General features: G+C 59.8%; 1 protein-coding gene across 2 annotated transcripts in view; it reads right to left on the reverse strand.

The window, feature by feature from the left end:
• The window catches only part of CCDC85C (coiled-coil domain containing 85C), an 82,922-nt gene extending 63,214 nt beyond the window's left edge, over positions 1 to 19,708 (reverse strand). Inside the window, exon 1 of one of the 2 annotated variants that reach the window (XM_021099688.1) lies at positions 18,816 to 19,708. In XM_021099688.1, coding sequence (XP_020955347.1) covers positions 18,816 to 19,617 — 802 coding nt within the window. In that variant the 5' untranslated portion in view covers positions 19,618 to 19,708. The remainder of the gene's footprint in view (positions 1 to 18,815) is intronic. The other variant, XM_021099687.1, reaches the window with a different exon arrangement.

Raw genomic sequence — 20,030 nt, forward strand, 5'->3', positions numbered from 1 at the left:
AGGAACAAAATGTTAGTATCTGTTCTCTCCAGAGGGTAGGATTATAGGTGATTTTTATTTTTTATTTTATGTTTGCTTTTTAGGGCTGCACTAGAGGCATTTGGAGGTTCCCAGGCTAGGGGTCAAATAAGAGCTATAGCTACCGGCCTACGCCACAGCCACAGCCACACCGGATCTGAGCTGGGTCTGTGACCTACACCACAGTTTGCAGCAATGCCAGATCTTTAACCCACTGAGTGAGGCCAGGGATCGAACCCGTGTCCTCATGGATGCTAGTCAGATTTGTCAACCACTGAGCCACGACAGGAACTCCTACAGGTGATTTTTAAATTGGGATGTTGAACCTCCCAGTCCTTCCACGATGAGCACACAGCAGTAAAGGCTTATTTAGGTGTGGGCCACACTCCGCTTCTCCGCCAGGATAAACCAGGGCGGGCTGGTCTACAGCCTGAGGCGGGACCAGGTGAGACAGGACCAGGTGAGCGGGCAGTGGGAAGGGTGTCCCCAGCCTTGTTGGGAATGATGTCTGGAGCCCCACCCCCCAAGATGCCCTCCCTCCTACAGAGCCCAGACAAAGGGGCCTGCCTCGTTCCTACCCCCAGTGGGGTACACATGTCAACAGATGTTCCAGTCCCCCTGGAAATCCTGTCAGGGGACCCCAGGATAAATCGGGAAGCCTGAGTGCCGGCTTGCAGGAGGGGGGCTGCTCATCTCCAGGTTAAACCAAAGGCAGAGGCCACCTCTGGCCATGTGATGCCCTGGAGGGATCTGTACGGCGGGTGACGCTGCACAAAGTTAATCCGGCAGTGCTTCGGGACCGAGAAGCTCCAGGATCAGTGTCCCACTGCTGCGCAGGTTCCAAGTCCACTAACTGCCCCACTGCCCTCAGAGAGCAGGAGCGTCACACAGTCAACAGTCACTCCGATTGTCTCCTTAACACGACCATTTCAGCGGCCTGTCCTCCCATGGGAAGTGAGACGCTGCAGCAGCTACTGACAGGACCCCGGCTGGCCACCCGGCTGCTGGGGGCCCAAGGTGATGATTTTTCGAAGTTTTTTATAACAAACACGCAGTTTAGAACAAGAAAGTGTAATGATGGGAACGACCCGGCTCGTGCCCAGAGAGGAGAGGGGGACCCTGGTGAGAGAGGCTTGACCCCTGGATTTGGCGGCCTGACCTGTCGGGCGGCCACTTCCTCCTCCACCCAATGGGGAAAACAGAAGCGCCTGCGCTCCGTGAGGGAAGGAGGGCTGTGAAGAAAGCACCAGCACCCGTTAGCTATTCCTTTTCCTGTCTTTTTAGGGCCACACCTGCAGCATATGGAGGTTCCCAGGCTAGGGGTCCAATCAGAGCTGTAGCCGCTGGCCTGCGCCACAGCCACACAGGATCCAAGCCGCATCTGCGACCTACACACAGCTCACAGCATCGCCGGATCCTTCACCCACTGAGCAAGGCCAGGGATCGAACCTGCAACCTCATGGATACAAGATTCATTTCCGCTGAGACGCAATTCCTGTTAGCTATTCCTGTTCCTACGACTGCTGCTGTTACTGTTCGCGTCCACCCAGGCCCATCCTCAAAAGCCCTAAGATGATCCAGACGCTGTCGCTCCATCTAACAGAGGCAGAAGCGTGAGGCACACAGCTTTGTGTGACTTGTCGGGATCATACGAGTGGGCCCACGACCAAAGCCCAGGTGTGAGGACCCTCCCCTGTCAGGTGTGGTGCCAGCAGGTGACCTGAACCACAGGCTCAGCTGGGACCGGCCGGAGAGCGGGCCTTGGCCAAGCACAGCAGTGGGGTGGGTGAGCGCCAAAGCCCTTCTCCCCCGGGCCCCAGGCTGCAGGCTAGGAGGTGGCCTCGCTCAGGGCACAGGGACTGAGGCCAGGCCTGCCCCCTGGGGGCCTCCTTCCCCCTCACTGCAGAACCATTTGCTGACCCACTCAGGCAGGACATTCGGGTGGCCCCTGCCTGCCTTGGGTGGCGCCACATCAAGTGGTGATGACCTAACGTGACTCCAAGGCCCAGAGATGGGCAGGGCTGGGGGACCTTAGGGGATCTTACAGATGAGGCCCAAGGAGGGGGCCCAGGACAGGCTGGGGCCAGAACCAGGCTCCTGACCCTCCGCCAAGGCTCCTATAGGAAAAAACACCCCCTGTACGTACACGTACATACACACACACACCACACACACCCAACTCAAAGAAACACCAGACCCCATCTGCTTCCCAAGGAGTCCAAGCAGGGTGCAGCCTGTGGGGAGGGACAAGTGGTGGCAGGCTCCAGGTGCCCAGGCCCCATCCGCCACTACCACCCCTCACAGCAGGCGGCACTTCTCTGGAGGAAGCACTCAGAGAAGACCAGCAAAGCTCCCATGGCCCCCCAGGATACAGGCAGGAGACCCAGGCCCGGGGATGGGGGAGGGGCACCCCGAATCCCACAGGCTCAGGCATCCCTCATCTGTGCCATGCGGGTGGGCGTACCATCCCCCTCGCCACCTCCCAGCCCCAGCAGCCCCAGGACTCCCTCCCCTGCAGGCCCCATGTGATAAATGAACACATTTTTAGTAAGCGAGCGCTGTAATGAGGCATCATTTCCAGATGTCAACCCATCGTTCCCTTGTTCACGACCACCTCCTTGTCTGAGTCTGGGACACAGAGAGGAAACACGGGGATGCACCGGCAAGCCCCCCACCCCCACCCCACCCCAGCTGCCCCTCCCACCGCCCCTGCTGCTGCCCCAAATCTTAGGCGGCCTCCAGAGCTCACCAGGGTCCCTGCCTTTCTGACCCAGGGCCCTACTTACTTGCTCCTGGATGGGGGTACGAGGAATGGCCCCAACAGGACAGGAACACGCAGAGCAATGGCCAAGATCCCACCCACGCCCACCAGGCCCTGGCTGTCCACCTCGCTTCCTCCCCACCCCAAGGGCAGCCTCCCCTGGGACCAGCCCCTTCTGGGCCTCTGGACACCACATGCCGCCTGGGTACTAAAAGGATAAAACTCTAAGGACACAAGGCCCATTATCCCTCGCAGCCACATGCTCAGGGGAGGCACAGTGGTCCGAGCAGGACCCCCTCGGCCCTGACGCCCCCCACTGCCGTAGGTCACCCTCCCTTCCAAGACCCCACCCCCCCATCCTCTACGGATTGTGATCAAAAACAGCCGTGGTGCCTGATGTCTCTTTAAATTTGAGGTTTAGCAGGCAGAAGTTTCCAGGCCAAGGATGAAACCTGCGCCACAGCAGCAGCCTGAGCCACTGCAGTGACAACATCAGATCCTTAAGCCATTGCACCACAAGGGAACTCCTCTGTGTCTGAGGTCAACGGTCAGAAGTCAGTCTTGTTCAAGATCGCCGAGGGAGGCTGTTGTATGTTGGTTTCTTTATTTATTAGAAAGAAAGAAAAAAAAATCGAGAATGGCGTACGCAGATGTATTCCAACGCCGTACAATGCAGCCCTTCGAGATCCCTAAGCCAAGGGTCTGCTTCTCGGTGACAAAGTAGAGTCAGGGGATGGGCAGGGGAGGGAGGGGGCCCATCCCCTCCCAGGACCTCAAGGTCAGACTGTCACTCACCACTCCCCTGCCTATGGGTCTCCCCAGCCATGGACCAGCCAAGGGCCTGGCATGGTGGACAGTGCAAGCGCTGCGTGGGAGCCAGTGCCCCTGAGGGTCTGCCCACCCCCACCTTTGTGCCACTGCAGGGGGCTGACCCCTCCTGCTGCAGGCTCATTCCCAGGTGCGGAAAGAGGACCCAGTGGCAGGCGGTGGTTCCAGCCCAGAGGCCCACCCTGCAGGCAGTCTCAGGATGTTTGCCATGCGGATAAACAAAGCCGTGTCACCCTCCCCATCCTCGTGGGAACGGAAGCCAGTCCAGTGTCCCTCCCATCTCCTTGGTCTCCCGGCTGCCCTGGTCACCCCTTTACTTAAGCACCAAACACCCACATCCCGAGGCCCCCGAGCCCCACTCTCCCCTTGGGAACCATCCTTCTCGCTTCTTCTAAGTGTCAATCAGCAAACCACGGCAGGGCCCGTGGGCATGACACTGGGGAGATGGGGCCTCTCAGATTGAGGGGGGGCCCTCCCCCACTGGCATCCAGGAGGCTGAAAACACCAGCCAGCATGCACGTGTAAATTAGCACCTTTCAGAGTCAAGGTCATAGGCTGGGCACTGACCTGTCAGTCCAGCCTTCCAACGGCCCCCTCCTCGCCCCAGGCCTCCCCCTTGCCCAAAGCCTGCCATTTCCATTACGGCAAATGAGACACTAAAGCATGTATTTTCAGCCAGAGAGAAGGGAGCCCACAGACCTATTCAAAAGTCCCCAGAGGCCTGGTCTGTAGGAGGAGGGAGGAGCACGGTGACAATTCAAAAGAAGAAAATTAGGAGACGTTCCAATTTTCATTCTGCTCCTGTTGGCAATGGGGCTGTGCCCACAGCCTCGGGGACTTGGGACTTGGCGCGTGCATGAGGTCGGGGCGGGGAGGGGGCAGCAAGCGATCCCTCCTGGCCACTGCCTTCTGATTCAGGGTCAGATCATTCCCTACCTGGTCGAGCAACTGGAAGGTGAGCGCCTGAGCTGAGAGACTGGGCCCCCATGGATCCTGAAAGCCCTGGAGTGGCAAGAATGTCACACAGAAAAAAAGCCCCAGTGGCACTGGTTCGGCTGAATGGGGAGGAGGGTCCAGGCCAGAGCAGCCACCAGAGCGAGGCGGATCCCCAGGGAGGAGGACCCAGTATCTCAGAACGTCCTCAAGTTCCTCCAGGGTCTCTCTGCCTGGTCCTCATCTCGCAGCTGGGTAAACTGAGGCTGGGGCGGGGGGAGGCAGGAAGGAAGTGACAGGCAGAGAAAAGTCCAGAAAGAAAGATGGTCACGCATCCAGTCCGCCTTCAGCAAAGAGAAGCAGAGCCGTGAGGACGGAGGGCAGGGCAGGCGTGAGCCGGAGCCTGACGTCCAAACCCGCCAGGGCACAGGCACCAACCGAGACAGTCGGTGTCCAGGACGCACAGTTGGCGGGGGGCTTTAGGTTTCACCCCGAGTCCTGCGTGGAGCCTCCTGACCAGAAACATGCCTCAAGCGTGTTTTCAGAGAAGGACTTCCACCCCTCCCACGGTGGTTCTGGGTCTTTCCTGGGGACCACTCCCCACCTCTGAGAATTCCCGCTGTGGCTCAGTGGGTTAAGGATCTGGTACTGCCGTGAGCTGTGGTATAGGTCACAGACATGGCTCAGATTGGGCGTTGCTGTAGCAGCTGCAGTTCTTTTTTTTTTTTTTTTTTTTTTTTTTTGGTCTTTTTGCCCTTTCTAGGGCCGCTCCCACAGCATATGGAGGTTCCCAGGCTAGGGGTCTAATCAGAGCTGTAGCCAACGGCCTACACCACAGCCACAGCAACACCAGATCCAAGCCACATCTGCGACCTACACCACAGCTCACAGCAACGCCGGGTCCTTAACCCACTGAGCAAGAGCAGGGATCGAACCCGCAACCTCATGGTTCCTAGTCGGATTGTTAACCACTGCGCCACGGCGGGAACTCCAAGTGGTCTGCCTTTTAATAAATGAGGAAACCAAACAAGATATGAGTGTAGGAATGAGAGGCCAACTCAACTTTTTAAGGGCCACATCTGTGGCACGTGGAGTTAGTTTCCCAGGCTAGGCATTGAAATCAGGGCTGCAGCTGCCGGCCTACACCACAGTCAGAGTAATGCCAGATCCAAACCTCGTCTGCGACCTACACCACAGCTCACGGCAATGCCAGATCCTTAACCCACTGAGCAAATTCAGGGATCGAACCCGCAACCTCATGGTTCCCAGTCAGATTCACTAACCACTGCACAGCGATGGGAACTCCAGCAGCTGTAGTTCTCATTTGATCCCGAGCCTGGGAACTTCCATATGCCGCAGGTGTGGTAGGAAAGGAGCGAGGAGGGGAGGGGAGGAATTGTGCACGGTCACGTTGGGGGTCCAGGGTTCCCCAAAGCCGGTCATGCCCACACAGGTCCACTGAGCCTGTGTCCACTGACAGTCTGCCCAGCACAGGGCACGGCTGGCCTTGAAGGCAGCAGGGACTGCCGAACGGCCAGAGGAGGCTGAGCTGGCCCAGGGGTCTCTCCCCTGTCACAACCCCCCACATTAAGCCCCAGGCCAGGAGGTCCCAGGACCCCTGGCAGTGCCCCATTTTCAGAGGGCAGACTCAGGGGGCGGCCACTCGCCCACAGCCACTTTCCTGCTCAAGAGTTCAGGTTGCACCAGAAACAAGGGGTCTTTTCATCCAGCGTCACCCACGACGTTCGGCCCCACGCACCTGGGAGCCTATCACGTCCCACAGCCAGGCAGGCACTGGGGGAATACGTCTTAACGTGGTGCCCAGGGATAGAAGACCATGCAGGGGAGGGGCGAGATGAAACAGCACCAGGCTGGGGACCCACCCTCCAGGGCGGGAGGCAGGGAGCATCCCCAGGGCAGGCGGGAGGCTGCAGCGGGGGTGCAGGTGGGCGCATGGGAAACCTGCTCCCACGGGCCAGGAAATGCCCTCAGGAGAGGAGGCGGAGCGGCAGGAGAATGGGGGACCCAGCAGGTTGTGGGGGTGCCAGGGAGCTGACATCAAAGATCCCCCAGCCCACCAAGGCTCCTACCACCATCTACAGCATGTCTAGGGTAAGAAGACTTACGAGGGGCTCTCCTGGGACCTTCCTGGCCCCCCAAGGTCAGCGAAGCCTGAACATTAGGCCCTTGCAGGGGTGGGGGAGGGGGCATGAGGGAGCCGTCCCACTGGGATCTCAACAGTGGCCCTGATATCCCCCCACTCAACACCCTCCCCTCGCCCCCCAGTGGGCTCAAGGCCAAGGGCACAAGGAGGGGCAGCAATCAGCAGGGCCAAGCCCAGGGCCAGAGCCCCAGGTGTGGTGCGTAATGGCTTCATCCGCCAGGGACCTGCTGGCGCACCGGCCGCAGCTGGACCCAGGCCGCACATTTAACCCCGAGACGGCAAGAAAGGCCCACTGCCCATCACAGCCACCGCCATGCAGAACCCACGACACGGAGGGCAGGAGGGGGACCGTGCTCGGGATGCGTCCCACGTGGAGGGGAGGTAGGAAGCGGGGGGAGGGGGGGAGGCCCTGTGTCCATTCCCCGCAACCCTACCTCCCTTCTGAAAGGCCACTTTCTTTGTTTCCTGCACCTGCAGGCCTCTCGGCCTCATTCTGAGGATAAGGAGCAGGGCTGGGCTCTGCGGGGGCAGGGGGGACTTCTGGGGCCGTCAGAGCCCTGCGGCCTCTGGGTCCTGGGTTTTCTACACGGACATGTGGACCCACCACGAGGCCACCGGCGGAAGTGGCATCCATGGCTGCAGGGCAACTGCCGCAAGCCTGGTTCGAGACTCCTGCAGACACCGAGTTCGAGGCTGCTGGTCACTCCTGCTGTGACCTAAGCCTCACAGGAAGGCTGGGATTGCAGAGGCGCAGGAGATAGGAGGCAGCCCAAGGGCCTGCCGAGCGAGCAGGCGAGCGGATCCTGGGGTCGTGGAGCCTGGCAGGGAGGGACCGAGCCCATGACACCATGCTCAGACACGGAGCTCCCTCTGTGCTGGGCATGGCCCACTGAGGGGGTATCCTGATCAGTGTGGCTCAGATCTCTCCGGAATCATGGAGATGTTTTTGTTTGTTTTTGTTTGGTTTTTTTTTGGCATTATCAACACGATGTGAAACACTTGCAAGGAAGGGGGCTACGTGCAGCTCAGAAACTGATTAAATTGAACTGAAACAGAAATTCCCATCATGGCTCAGCAGAAACGAATCCGACTAGCATCCATGAGGATGCAGGTTTGATCCCTGGCCTTGCTCATGGGTTAAGGATCCAGCGTTGCTGTGAGCTGTGGTGTAGGTTGCAGACATGGCTTAGATCCCGAGTTTCTGTGGCTGTGGTGCAGGCCAGCGGCTGTAACTCCGATTGGACCCCTACCCTGGGAACCTCCATATGCCATGGGTACGGCCCTAAAAAGACCAAAAAAAAAAAAAAAAAAAAAAATTGAACTGAAACAGCCACTTGTAGCTAGTGGGCAGCCCAGGGCTAGAGCAGGAAACCCCGAAGTGGGGTCACCACCCATTAGGCAGAGGGTACAGGAGTGTCGGCGAGATGAAGGGGCCCAAACTCAAGAGTCAACAGGATGGTGACCACTAGGACACTGGGCAGCTGGGCCTCCAGGTCAGGAGGGAGAGGTAGAGAAAGACTGGGGGCCAAGCAGGGAGTGATGCCAGAGACGGGAGACAGAAGAGACGCTGCTGTCAGGGGGGTGGGAGGGGACCAGCATCCTGCCCTAAGACGACAAGCCCAGCGTGGGCATCAAACACCACCCAGAGGTCAGGGTGAGCAGAGGCCACTGGCCAAACTGGGTGGGGAAGGGAGGGGGCCCAGGCCAGGAAGACCGAGGGGAGATTTTGTTTGTTGCTTTGGACGAGAAACATGAGCCTGTCTGCAGGGGAAGGAGCCAGGAGAGACCCAAAAGGAACAAGAGGAGGGAGACAATGGTGGAGAGAGGTCCCCCAGGAGGGACCGGGAAGAGGGTGCGAGCAGGGAGGCCCCCCCGCAACCCGGGCCGGGACAGGAGGCGCTGAAAGTGGGAGAACCTCGCTGTTGCCTTTTCTGCTCCATATCAAAGTGCTGTGTGCACATTCCAGAAAATACAGAAAAAGGGAGACAGGGCAGGGCGGGCGCCTCCCATTGTCCCATCAGCTGGGAGAGATGCGAGGCGGCCGGGAAATCGAGCCTTCGGAGAGCCCTGGCACGGGCAGCGTGGCCGGAACCCGCCACAAAGGGCCACTCCCAGAGCGAGCTCATTAGGGAGAGGAGCCGGTGCCCGTGACAGGCGGGCGCATTCAGGGCGGTCACACAATCAGGCCCTTGTGGGGGGCGGGGGAGGCGGGGTGGGGGGGGGGCCCGGAGCCTCCGATTTCAGGACAAGAGTGCCTCCCTCTTGCCTTACAACCCGGAGCCGATGGAGAGACACATTCGGGAAGACAAAGAGATGCCCCCCTGACAGCGGATGGGCTATTTTTGGAAATGGGTCGCCTCTTCTCCCTAGCTGCCTGGGTCTGGGTGCCATCGGCCCTGCCTGCATTTGTCCCCTAGACTGCAGCCTAAAAAGGTCCCCGCCCCATCTACAGTGGCCCAGCCTCCCGCGACACGACGAGGGTGGCAAAGGTAGCACCGCCTCGCAGATGCCTGGGGATCTGCTCTCGCTCTCAGGACAGGGAGTGGGGGAGCAAGCAGGGTGTGTCCAGAGCTGGGGCAGGTGTTCAGGGAATGGGTTCAAACCCAGCTTTCCACCGCTGCCTGGCGGCCCCGCCCGGCAAACCAAAGCCAGCTCCCTGGGCATCCACGCGGCAAATGTCGGCAGAGAGACAATACCCATGGGCCTGTTTCTCCCTCACGGCTAACACGAACTGACACCAGGCCCCGAGATGTCCCAGCGTGGGGTGGCCTTGCCTCGGGCTGACCTACGGATGGGCATCTCCAGCTTGGGCAGCCCGCGGGCTCAGCAGCTTCCCTCCCAGGGCTTCCCGCAGCGGCCACGGCTGTGGCAGGACCCTCAGGGAGTCACTGCAGCCTCCAGGACCAACGGGGCCCATCCCTTGTGGCTGGTCCAAGTGCTGGCATTTCTTAAAGTTCCCCAAGCTGATATACAACGTGCAACCATGGTGAGGAACCAGTGCTAAAAGCAAATGCATGAGTTCCCGCTGTGACGCAACGCTGTGTCTCTGGAGCACCGGGATATGCCCAGTACGGTGGGCTGGGGATCCGGCATTGTCGCAGGTGCAGCAATAGGTCACAGCTGTGGCTCAGAAGTGATCCCTAGCCCAGGAATTCCATGGGCCATGGGATGGCCAAAAAAAAAAAAAAAAAGCAAAAAACATATATTTTTTAGTTAAGAGGAAACCAGAAATGGAGAGGCAGCGGGATAGACAAGTCACCCTCTTGGGGGTGGGGGGAGATCTGACTCTTTTTTTTAAGAAGCTGAAGGCCATTTGGAGCCAAATGGAACAAATGAAGTAAGAAAGGTTGGGAGTTCCCGTCGTGGCTTAGCGGTTAAGGAACCTAACTAGGATCCATGAGGATTCTGGTTCAATCCCTGGCCTCACTCAAAGGGCTAAGGATCTGGCGATACTGTGGCTGTGGTGTGTCCCAGCAGCTGTAGCTCCCATTCAACCCCTAGCCTGAGAACCTCCATATGCAGCAGGTGTGGTGAAAGAAAGAGGGAGGAAAAAAGAAAGAGCGAGAGAGGCAAAGAGAGAGAGAAAAAAGAAAGAAAGGAGAGAAGAAAGAAAGGTTGGTGGCCAAAGTGGCATGACAACTGTCAGACTTAAACCAAGGAGACCCCACCCAGGGCCTCCAGGCTGCCATTCACCACCCCAACATTCAGAGAGGGCCCGCCATGTGCCAGGAAAAGTGGCCGCTGCCCTGGGGAACGCTACGGACCTGGGGAGAGACAGGACAGCAAATGGCAAAAGTCCAGAACAGGCGGCCTTGCTCCAGGCAACCCCACAGCAGGGAACCAGAGCCCAGGGCTCCTCCAGCACCAAACCTGTTACCCAGCCCTGCAGAAGGCGATCAGGTGGCAGAGGCAGGTAATTCCACCGGGGCTCTCACCACCACCCTCCACGGGGCCAGGCTGGCCAGGCAGGGTTCTCAGCCTCAGCAAGCGCTGGACCCAGCAGTGCCTGTGTGTCACGGCAGCCCACGCCTCCCCCACGCTGAGGACCAGACACCAGGCAAGAGACGGAACCACACAGGTGACGTGGAGAGGCAGGATGGGCAGGGCAGGGGACTCTTTCTCTGCAGCTCTGCCGGTTGCAGGAACAGGGCCAGTGGATGCCGGGGTCTCTGGCACCCTCGGCACAGCCCAGCCAAGCCTCTCATTTTACAGCTGGGCACGCGAGAGCCCAGCGAGAAGGCACTTGCCCAAGGTCAGGTCACGAGCAGGCTGAAGCTGCTGGTTCCATCTGTGTTGCCTAATCCACAGAACAGCCCTGGGGACACAACCATGCCCCCAAAGCTCCAGAGGTGGGGAACGAAGCCCCAGCTGAGGGGGCCCCTCTCCGGCCCAGTAGCTGACTCCCCTGTGTATTTACTAAGGGGGGAGCTGGGGGTGCGCTTTCTGAGCACCCCTACCGGACAACTGCAGAAGAAGGCTGGAGGTCACAGCAGGGACCACTCACAGCTGGCAAAGCCCGGCCCAGGGACTTCGGGGGCAGGGGGTGCAGGTACAGGGCAAGGGCACCTTTGAGACTGACAGGGCATGAGGAAGAGTCCACAGGGAGAAGGGGGGCACAGGCGGGCACAGGCTCCAGCATCATGTAGACAGCCCCATCCCCACCCGCACATGGCCTGATGCCACCTGTCTCACTGCCTGTTTCCTCAGCAGAATCAGGAATCCCCGTGGATCTCAGCACCAGTGCGGCCAAAGCTGGGGTGAGTCCCCTTCCCTCCGGGGTCTCCTCCGAAGGCCTTGAGGGCTCTGCGCAGTTTGCTCTGGGGTTTCCGGCTTTCCCAGCCATGGCATTTCCTCCACTCCAAGATACCATCAGTCACAGATGCCCTGTGCACTTGACTGCGTTTCCAGAGCCAGGGAAGCAAGAGCCTGCCGTCAGCACACACGCTGATTCTGAGATGCACCCCGCGCTGCCCCAGAGGAGGGGAGAGCCCATCTGGGAACTCAGGAAGTAACAAATGACCAAGGCTTCTGGCCCGTGGGGAAGTAGGAAGGAGGAAAGGGAAACAGACCCTCGCCGACTCCCCAGGGCCCCGGCCTCTGCTTTGGTTAAGGGACACTCCACGCCTCTGGGTGGGATGGTTTGTTGGCTATGCCCACAGCATGTGGAAGCGCCCAAGCCAGAGATCAAACCCATGCCCAGGGAAGTAACCTGAGCCGCAGCGATGACAACTGGTCCTTTACCAGTAGGCCACCAGGGAACTCTTCCGCATCTCTGTTTAAATATCATACACAGGGTGATCCCAAGAACATTTACAGATGAATCAATAAAACTCTTGCTCCTTCTGCCCTGCTCCCCAGAGAGTGAAGCCTGACCATGACTTTCAAGAGCGGGCTGACATCCGTCACCAGGGGACTCACCCAGCTCCGGACCTGCCCTATAATACTGCACCTGCTCCCACTGGCTTGTGGCAGCAGAAGACAGCAAGAGGGGAACATGTGACACTGACTGGCTCTGGGTGCCTGGGAAGAGGGGGGACCGTTCCTGCCTGTTCATGATCAAAGGAGCATCATGTTGCTTTAGCAGACAAGTTTGCTCCTCTGTCACCAAGGCTTTGGGGAAACTGCTGAGGTCCCTTCATCACCTCGCCCCAGGGAGATGGGAACGGCCTCCTTCCAGGCTCCAGAATCCCAGAGCGCTCCCTGCTCAGATCCGGGGCACTGACCCCAGGGCACCCAGCTTGTAGGCGTGGGCAGAGCAACCACAGGTGCAACTAGTCTGTGGGTAGGTACAGACCAAGGCCGCAGAGAGCGTGTGGCACACAGGTGCTGCTCTACCTGAGCCCCCACCCCCAGCTCAGCACTGACCTCCGGACCCCAAAGGTCAGAGGTCACAAGGAGGCAGATAAACGCTGGGAGGCAGGGCTTTGGGGCAGACCCGCATGATCTGAGAGCCCGCAGAGGAGGGTCCTCCTGTGGCCACGGCCACTGCTATGGCCACCCTGGAGGCCCCTAGCTCCCTCCCTGCTGCCCCCAGCCCAGCCCGCATCACCAGGGACCCCAGGTTGATGCTCCAGAGATGCCGCTCCCCAAGCCAGGCCACGTGAATCACCGTGCGTGGCACTCGGTGAGTAAGCACTCAATAAAGTCTGCTATTGTTTTCCTTCCGGCTTGAAGGGGAAACTCTCTGAACAACCCAGCCCCGCCCAATGGCCTCCCTACTCATACAATCAGATTCCCAGGCTGCCTCAGTGTCTGATCGCGGTTCAGGAATGCCCTGTGCTTGCACACCTCCCCGAACGGGGAGCTCCCCACCTCCAGAGGCAACTCCATCTGCCTGGACCACTCCCGTCTGTGGGGCCTGAAGACTGAATCACTGGAACTCTGGGGCTTCGCCCTGGGGGGCTGCACAGACACTAACCCCACTGGGCTGACAGTCTTCCCGGCCTAGTCAGCAGCTCTCCAGCTCCAAAGCTTTTTTTTTTTTTAATCCTGCTCAACATTCTGGTCCTTTCTATTCACATGAGGAGGCTTCCAGACCCCATGCCTTTGCAGCTCCCCACCTGTCATGAAAACACCTCGCCGGCCTGGGTTCTCAGCACCTGTGGTCCAGACAGCACCCCAACCCCCAGAAACCTTCTGCTGCTGCTGGAACGAGGCCCCACTTCCGTTCAAATAGACAAAGACTCATTGGGCTCTGGCATGGCTGCGGTGGGAAGAAGAAGGGTCCTCCAGCCCCACCCGAGGAGGTGAGTCTGCAAGGTCCAGGTGACAGCAGAGAGTCACTGAACCCACCCTTTTAAGGCCCAGCTCTAGGACCAGATCAGTAGCATCCTCAGGACACAGATGAGGAAACTGAGGCTTAGAGGTTCAGTGAGTGGCCACCTCCCAGAGCAGGTGGCAAGGCCACGATTCAGCCCCATCTCTGAGACCTGGCGCTGGAGCCCTAACCAGCAGGAGACCCTGCCTCAGCACCCAGCACCCGGCACTCCAGCTGGGGGGGGCGGGAGGACCGCGGTCGGCGGGTCAGGAAACAGCTCAGCTGCACAGTTTACACCCATCACCACGCACCTGCCGCCCTCACCCCAAGGGGGTAATGGCCCCCACTCTGCAGATGAGTAAACGGAGGCCCAGAGGTCCCACAAGTCAGCCAGAGTCCCAGGCTCCCAAGTCCTTGTGCTGACAACGCTGGCGAGCCCGGCACAGAAAATCCCCCGGGTACAAAAAACAGATTATGAGCAACAGCGGATTTCCTTGCTAATCGCGCTGCTCCGGGAACGACGGGAAAGCAAGTTCGCGTCCTAGGAACTCAGGGGCTGAGGCCACGGGTGAGGGGCCTCATGGGGCCACCACGGCAGAGGGAAGCCGTCCTGGCAGGGAGGCGAGGGACTGAAGGAATCAGAAGCGAGGAGGGACCCGGGCCCGGACGCCTGGGCTTTGCCCGCTGCAAGAGCTGGGGCTTCATCCAGGAAAGGGGTTGGCACAGTTGGGGCTGCGGGCAGGGCTGCTGGGGAAGAGGTGCCACACCTGTGCCACACAGCTGCTGCCCCTGAGCTCCGGCCCCACCCTGCCTGGGTCCACCTAGGGGTCGGTGGGCCCCGCCTAGCACCTGGAGCTCCCCTCGGCTTCCACGGCTTACAGGGCCTCCAGCAGGGAGTCTCCCAGGCCGACAGAGCCAGGTGGGATGGCCCTGAGGGGTAGATGGGGCTCTTTGGGAGCTCAGAACAGAATGGAGTTGAGACTGGAAGCTCTCTGGGGTCAACTGCGAAGTGCTGGGCCCACCCTGGCCTCCACCACCACACCCTGAGCCTGTGAGCTCCTCAGTGCCAGCCCCCTTTGGGCATGGGGGCCTGGGAGCTCAGCACCCCAAGGTCAGGGCCAGGTTGGGGAGGGAGGGGGAAGGGCTATCCCATGAGCCCCATTGTCTTCACTGACCTTTGCCCCCAGGGCCTGGCTGGCTTTAGGAAAAGCTGGCCTTATTAGCGTCCTGCCCTGGAGCCAGCCGAGTTGGGAGGCCCCTCATAAAAGACCTATTCTGGGCCAGAGGCTCTGTCTTTTTTTTTTTTTTTTTTTTTTTAAAAGGCCCAGACCACCCTCCCTTGCTCCCTCCGGTTAAACCAACAAAAACACAAACAGGAGAAGAAACCCATCTTATTTAGCAAAGCTCAAAATTTTCAATGTAAACCCAAACTTTTCAAAGTCAACAGGGCCCAAAGCACGAAGGCTGCTGGAGGGCCTGGTCTCTGTAGGTTTGGGGGGGGCACGGTTGGGGGGGACGGGGATGGATGTGGACGGGGACATGGGGGCAAGGATGGTGAAGAGGGGACACACGGGGGGGGGAGAAATGGTTGAGAAGAGTTTTGTTGGAAAATCATTCCTTTCAAAGTGATAAACCTGACTTTCAGGTGTTTGGGGTTTGCCCGCCTCAGCTGCCTCCCCCCGCCCCACAGATCAGAGCAAGGAGCCCCTAGTCCAGACATTAGGCAGCCCAGCCCAGACCTCTATTTAAAACAAAAACAAAAACAGGAGTTCCTGTTGTGGCGCAGCGGAAATGAATCTGACTAGTATCCATGAGGACGCAGGTTTGATCCCTGGTCTTGCTCAGTGGGTCAGGGATCCAGCGTTGCCATGAGCTATGGTGTAGGTCATAGACCCAGCTCGGATTCTGCATTGCTGTGGCTGTGGTGTAGGCCTGTGGCTACAGCTCCAATTCGACCTCTAGCCTGGGAGCCTCCATGTGCCTAGGGTGCAGCCCCAAAAAGAGAAAAGCCCCCCCCAAAAAAAAATGCCCAGGAGAAAGGCCTATTTGCAGCAGCGTTCACAGGCCCACCAGGCCCAGCCCCGACCAGGGACTGCCAAGAATACAGATGCACCACCTCCCGGCACAGCCACTCACGGCCTTTAGGGCACCCGGCAGGGCTACAGGTACCCTCCAGCTTCTGGGAGAGGACCACGGGGCCCCTGTTCCCCAAAGGCCTGGTGGCAGGTGCCAGCAGGTGCAGTCAGATGCTGGCTTGGTCGCAAACATTCGAGCAAGCTGTCTGTCTAAACAGCAATGGTTTCAAAGAGAACAAACCGATGTCGACTTGGCAAACCTCCAAGGGGTCCCCATCTTCTTTCATGAGAATCCTTGGAAAAAATAAGGATTCTCAGAGTTCCCGTCGTGGCACAGTGGTTAACGAAGCCACTAGGAACCATGAGGCTGCGGGTTCGATCCCTGGCCTCGCTCAGTAGGTTGAGGATCCGGCATTGCCGTGAGCTATGGTGTAGGTCGCAGATGCGGCTCGGATCCTGCATTGCTGAGGCTGTGGCGTAGGCCAGCAGCTGTAGCTCCGATTAGACCCCTAGCCTGGGAACCTCCATATGCCGCGGGAGCAGGCCAAGAAGAGGCAAAAAGACCAAAATAAATAAATAAATAAGGATTCTCACAACTGCTGAGGCTGGCTGTGTGCTGACCCTGACCTCCCTCGACCCCCCAGAGATGAAGGGGGCACTCTGGGTTTCGCCCCCCACTCCACCAAAGAAGTTAAGTACCTTGCCCCAGAGGAGAGGAAAGAGTGGAGATTTGAACACGAGACAGTCTGAGCCCTCTGGGTAATGGGTTATCAACCATCTGCTCTGTGGTCACGGATAAGGAAGTGACACTTCCCAGCATGGGAGAAGGAGGGCAAGCCTGGGTCGCGAATCAAAAATAAGGAGTCAGCAGTGTCTGCTGATGAAAATTATCAGCCAGAATGACAACGGGCTGGAGATGCAAGCCAGCCCCAGGCTGGGGCACCAGAGGACCCCTGGGCACCACCCAGGCACCTGGAACTGAGACCGTTCAATCTCAGCTGCTCTCCTGGGAAATGCTCAGAACCTCAGTGTCAAGTGGGGATGGCACTGCCTGCTAGGGTTCTTGTGAGAGTGAGCAGAGAGCGAGGATCCCAGACGCAAGCCTGGTGTCTGACTCCACTTTCGCCACCACCCCGCCTGAGATGTGGCATCATTCTCATCTCCAGCTCCGGCACCACTCACCTGAAAACCACAGGTTCAAGTCCAGAAAGGGGGTTTCTAAGAGAAAGGCCTTTCCTCGCTTCCATGCACCCCACCCTTATTACTGTGAGAACATCTCAAGGCCATGTTAGACTTTCAAGAAACTAAACGACAACAACCCCACCTACAACTGAGATTTGTGATAATAAGGCCCAATTTTTATTTCACCCCAAACACAAAGCTTTGCCACCACAAAACCTGCAGCAGTCTGGTTCCAAGGGTGCCTGGGCTTTGGGGGAGCATGGATTCTGCAGGAAAACTCTGCAACTCCACCCTGTCCCCCACCCCCAATGGGGCAAGAAAGCTCAGGTGGAACGGTTCACTGCAGCAGTGAAATCCTGAGCCAGGCAGGGGCTGCGTCTCCTTGTCCAAAACATGACTGAACTTCTCTGCAAATAGGCTCTGACATTCCAGCACTTCAGTGCCCTGCAGAGAATCACTCTCGCCAAGTGTCACTGATGACGCAGCTGAAAACCAGAAACATTTCATTTCCCAGCCACAGACGGGACTGGAGCCATATCCTGCTCCACACTGCACTTGGGGAAACCGAGGCCCAGAAATCCGAGCCTCCCAAGGCCTCCCAGAAGGTGAGGCCACAGAGGGTGGGACCGGGACTCCGCACCTCCCAGAAGGTGCCACCCTAAGGAATTAAACAGCCCAACTTTGAGCTACTCCCACTGGCCTTAAGGAGCCTGCGGTGGGAGGGGTGGTGGATACAGGGTTACAAAGAGAAACCCAAGTTGTAGCCTTAGATTGCTAATCAGTAACAAAATATCCCTAGAAGCCCAGTCCTGCCCTGAACTCAGGGGCTGGGAAGGTAAATAAATGAAAAACTCTGTTGGACTAGCAACACACATCCCCTCCAGGGCCAGGTCCCACCCCAGCCCCCACCCCAAGGCACCTGCAGAGGCCACTTGGCCACCAACCCAAAGAGAGAGGACCCCGTCCCCATCCCCACCCGCAGGCTGTCACTCTCATTTGAGGCCTAGATACATTTTCTACCAATTAGGAAAGCCTTTAAAGGGAACCAGAAAGGGCTGTTTAATCTCCACCTTCAGGCAAATAGTTTAGGCGGCAGCAACTGCCACCACAAGTAGGAGCCAAGCCACCAAAAATGTAGAAGGACAGGGATGCAGGAGTGAGGCGGCGGCAGCGGTGTGAGGGAAGAGGGGGAGCCACTGATCAGAGGGCTGGGAAGTGGGGGGGCCTGCTCTGCTCCTACAGAGCCCTCTGCCCTGGGCCCAACAGTCACAAGGGTGTGGAAGACAGTAGCTGAGCTTTCCTGAGGCCAAAGGTCCTCCCGCCCACACCCAGGACGCCAGCCACCAACCGTGCCACTTCCTGCAAGGTGACCAACAGTTTCACAAATCCCGCAGAGGCTTTTATCTCCACCTCAAATCCAGGAGGTGGGGATTATCGGCTCCATTCTATAGATAAGGAAACTGAGGCAGGCGGGTGGGAAAAGCCAGGATCCATTCCAAGCCCATATTCCTCTGGAACGTCTGAGAGCCTCAGCTGAGAAAGTGCAGGACTAATAGCAAACCAGGAAGGTTCTTAGCTCCCAGGACGCTGGCCCGGCTGCCTGTGCTCCCTCCCAGCCGCAGGCAGCGCCAAGAAGCCCAGGTGGAATTCCAGCCCCAGCGCACAGGTGAACCTGCTCAGGTTTGGGGCTGCCTGTTGCTCCAAATTAAGAGGGAAAATTTTACTTCCGCTAAGAAAGGCCCTTCTTTTTTTCCCAATAAAAACTTCCCACTCTAGGACAAGGGCTTCCAGGCACAGATTCGGCATCTCTAACCAGCCCTACAGTGCCAAACTCTGATACCGATAACTTCGCAGGAGAGAAACTTTTCTGGGATCTGGCGGTCCCGGCCCGCTGCGGATTCTGGAGTGGGGCAGGGACACGCCTGCATCACTTCACCAGAAAATCACCGCTCAAAACCCCACTGCGGATGGGCTCGGGATCTCCCTGCCCAGAGTCGATGCCAGCTGGGGGGGGAGGGGGCTAAAGTGGGGGCCGCCGCGCGCGGGGGAAGGGGCTCTGGGCCCGAGACCCGCGCTGCCGGCCGGTGCCGTCCTTACCGTGCAGACCGTTGGGGATGCTTCGGTGGTGTGGCGGCGCCGACAGGTCGTCCAGGGACCTACGCGTGGCGACCGCCTTGCCGTCGGGGGCCTTGTGCGGCCCTGGGGGCAGCAGCGGGGGCGGGACATGGTGGTGGTGGTCTGGGCTGCCGCCGCTGCCGGCGCTCGAGGTGCTGCTGCCATCGCCCACGTCGCGGGTGCCCGCGCCCGCCGCGCCTCCCGCCAGCGGCCCGCTCAGGCTGGCCTGGCTGTCGATGGAGCTGCGGGAGCCCGCGCCGCCGCCGCCGCCGCCCGCGCCGCCAGGGCCGCCCGCCAACGCCGCGCGCTCCTCGTCCAGCAGCAGCACCAGCTCCTTGAGCTCTAGGTTCTCGCGCAGTAGGGCCTCCTGGCGCGCCTCGAGCTCGCGCAGCTTCTGCTGCGAGCGGGCCACCTCGTGCCACACGGCACCGGCCGCGTGGCGCCCGAAGCGCTGCCACTCGCGCGCCAGCTTGCGCCCCTTCTGCCGGTCGTCGTCGAGGAAACAGCAGAGCTCGCGCAGCTCCTGGTTGTCGTCCTGCAGCCGCTGGTTCACGTCCTTGAGGCCGCGGATCTCCAGCAGGTGCTGCTGCAGCCGCCGGTTCACGTCGCGCATCAGGCCGCCGTGCTCAAGCATGAGGCCCACCTTCTCGCCCTCCGCGCGCCGCAGCCGCCGCGCCAGCTCCTCCTTGCTCCAGCGCAGCAGCTCCTCGTCCGGCACCTGGCTCAGCTCCTCCGACGCCGCCGCCGCCGCCGCCGCCGCCGCCGCCGCCGGGGGCTTCGCCATGGCGGGGCCGTCACCACGGCATCGCCCGTGCCCTCGCCCGGCCGGCGCTCCCCGTGCCGGGGCTGCGCTGGGCCGGTCCGTGCGCGGGCGGGGGGCGGCCGGGGGCGCGTGCGGCTGGCCCTGCGCCGCCTCGCGCGTCCTCACGTAGCGCCTGCCCGGGCCGCCCGAGAACCCGCGCGTCCCAAGGCTCGGCGAGCTGCTACCACCGCTGCGTCGGCGGCCGCCGTGCCGGGCGCTCCTCGGGCTCAGGCAAAGCAGGCGGAGGCCCGCCCCCGGCCCAGCTCCGGAGCCCCAGCCGCCCCGCCCACTCCGGGCGGGGAGGGGCGGGGCGCCGCGGTCGGGCCCCGCCTCCGAGGAAAAGAGAGGGTGGGCGGAGGGGCGGCAGGCCCCCCACGTCCTCCCCTACGCCGTGC

This window comes from Sus scrofa, chromosome 7 (genome assembly GCF_000003025.6).
Source record: "Sus scrofa isolate TJ Tabasco breed Duroc chromosome 7, Sscrofa11.1, whole genome shotgun sequence".
Lineage (NCBI taxonomy): Eukaryota > Metazoa > Chordata > Mammalia > Artiodactyla > Suidae > Sus > Sus scrofa.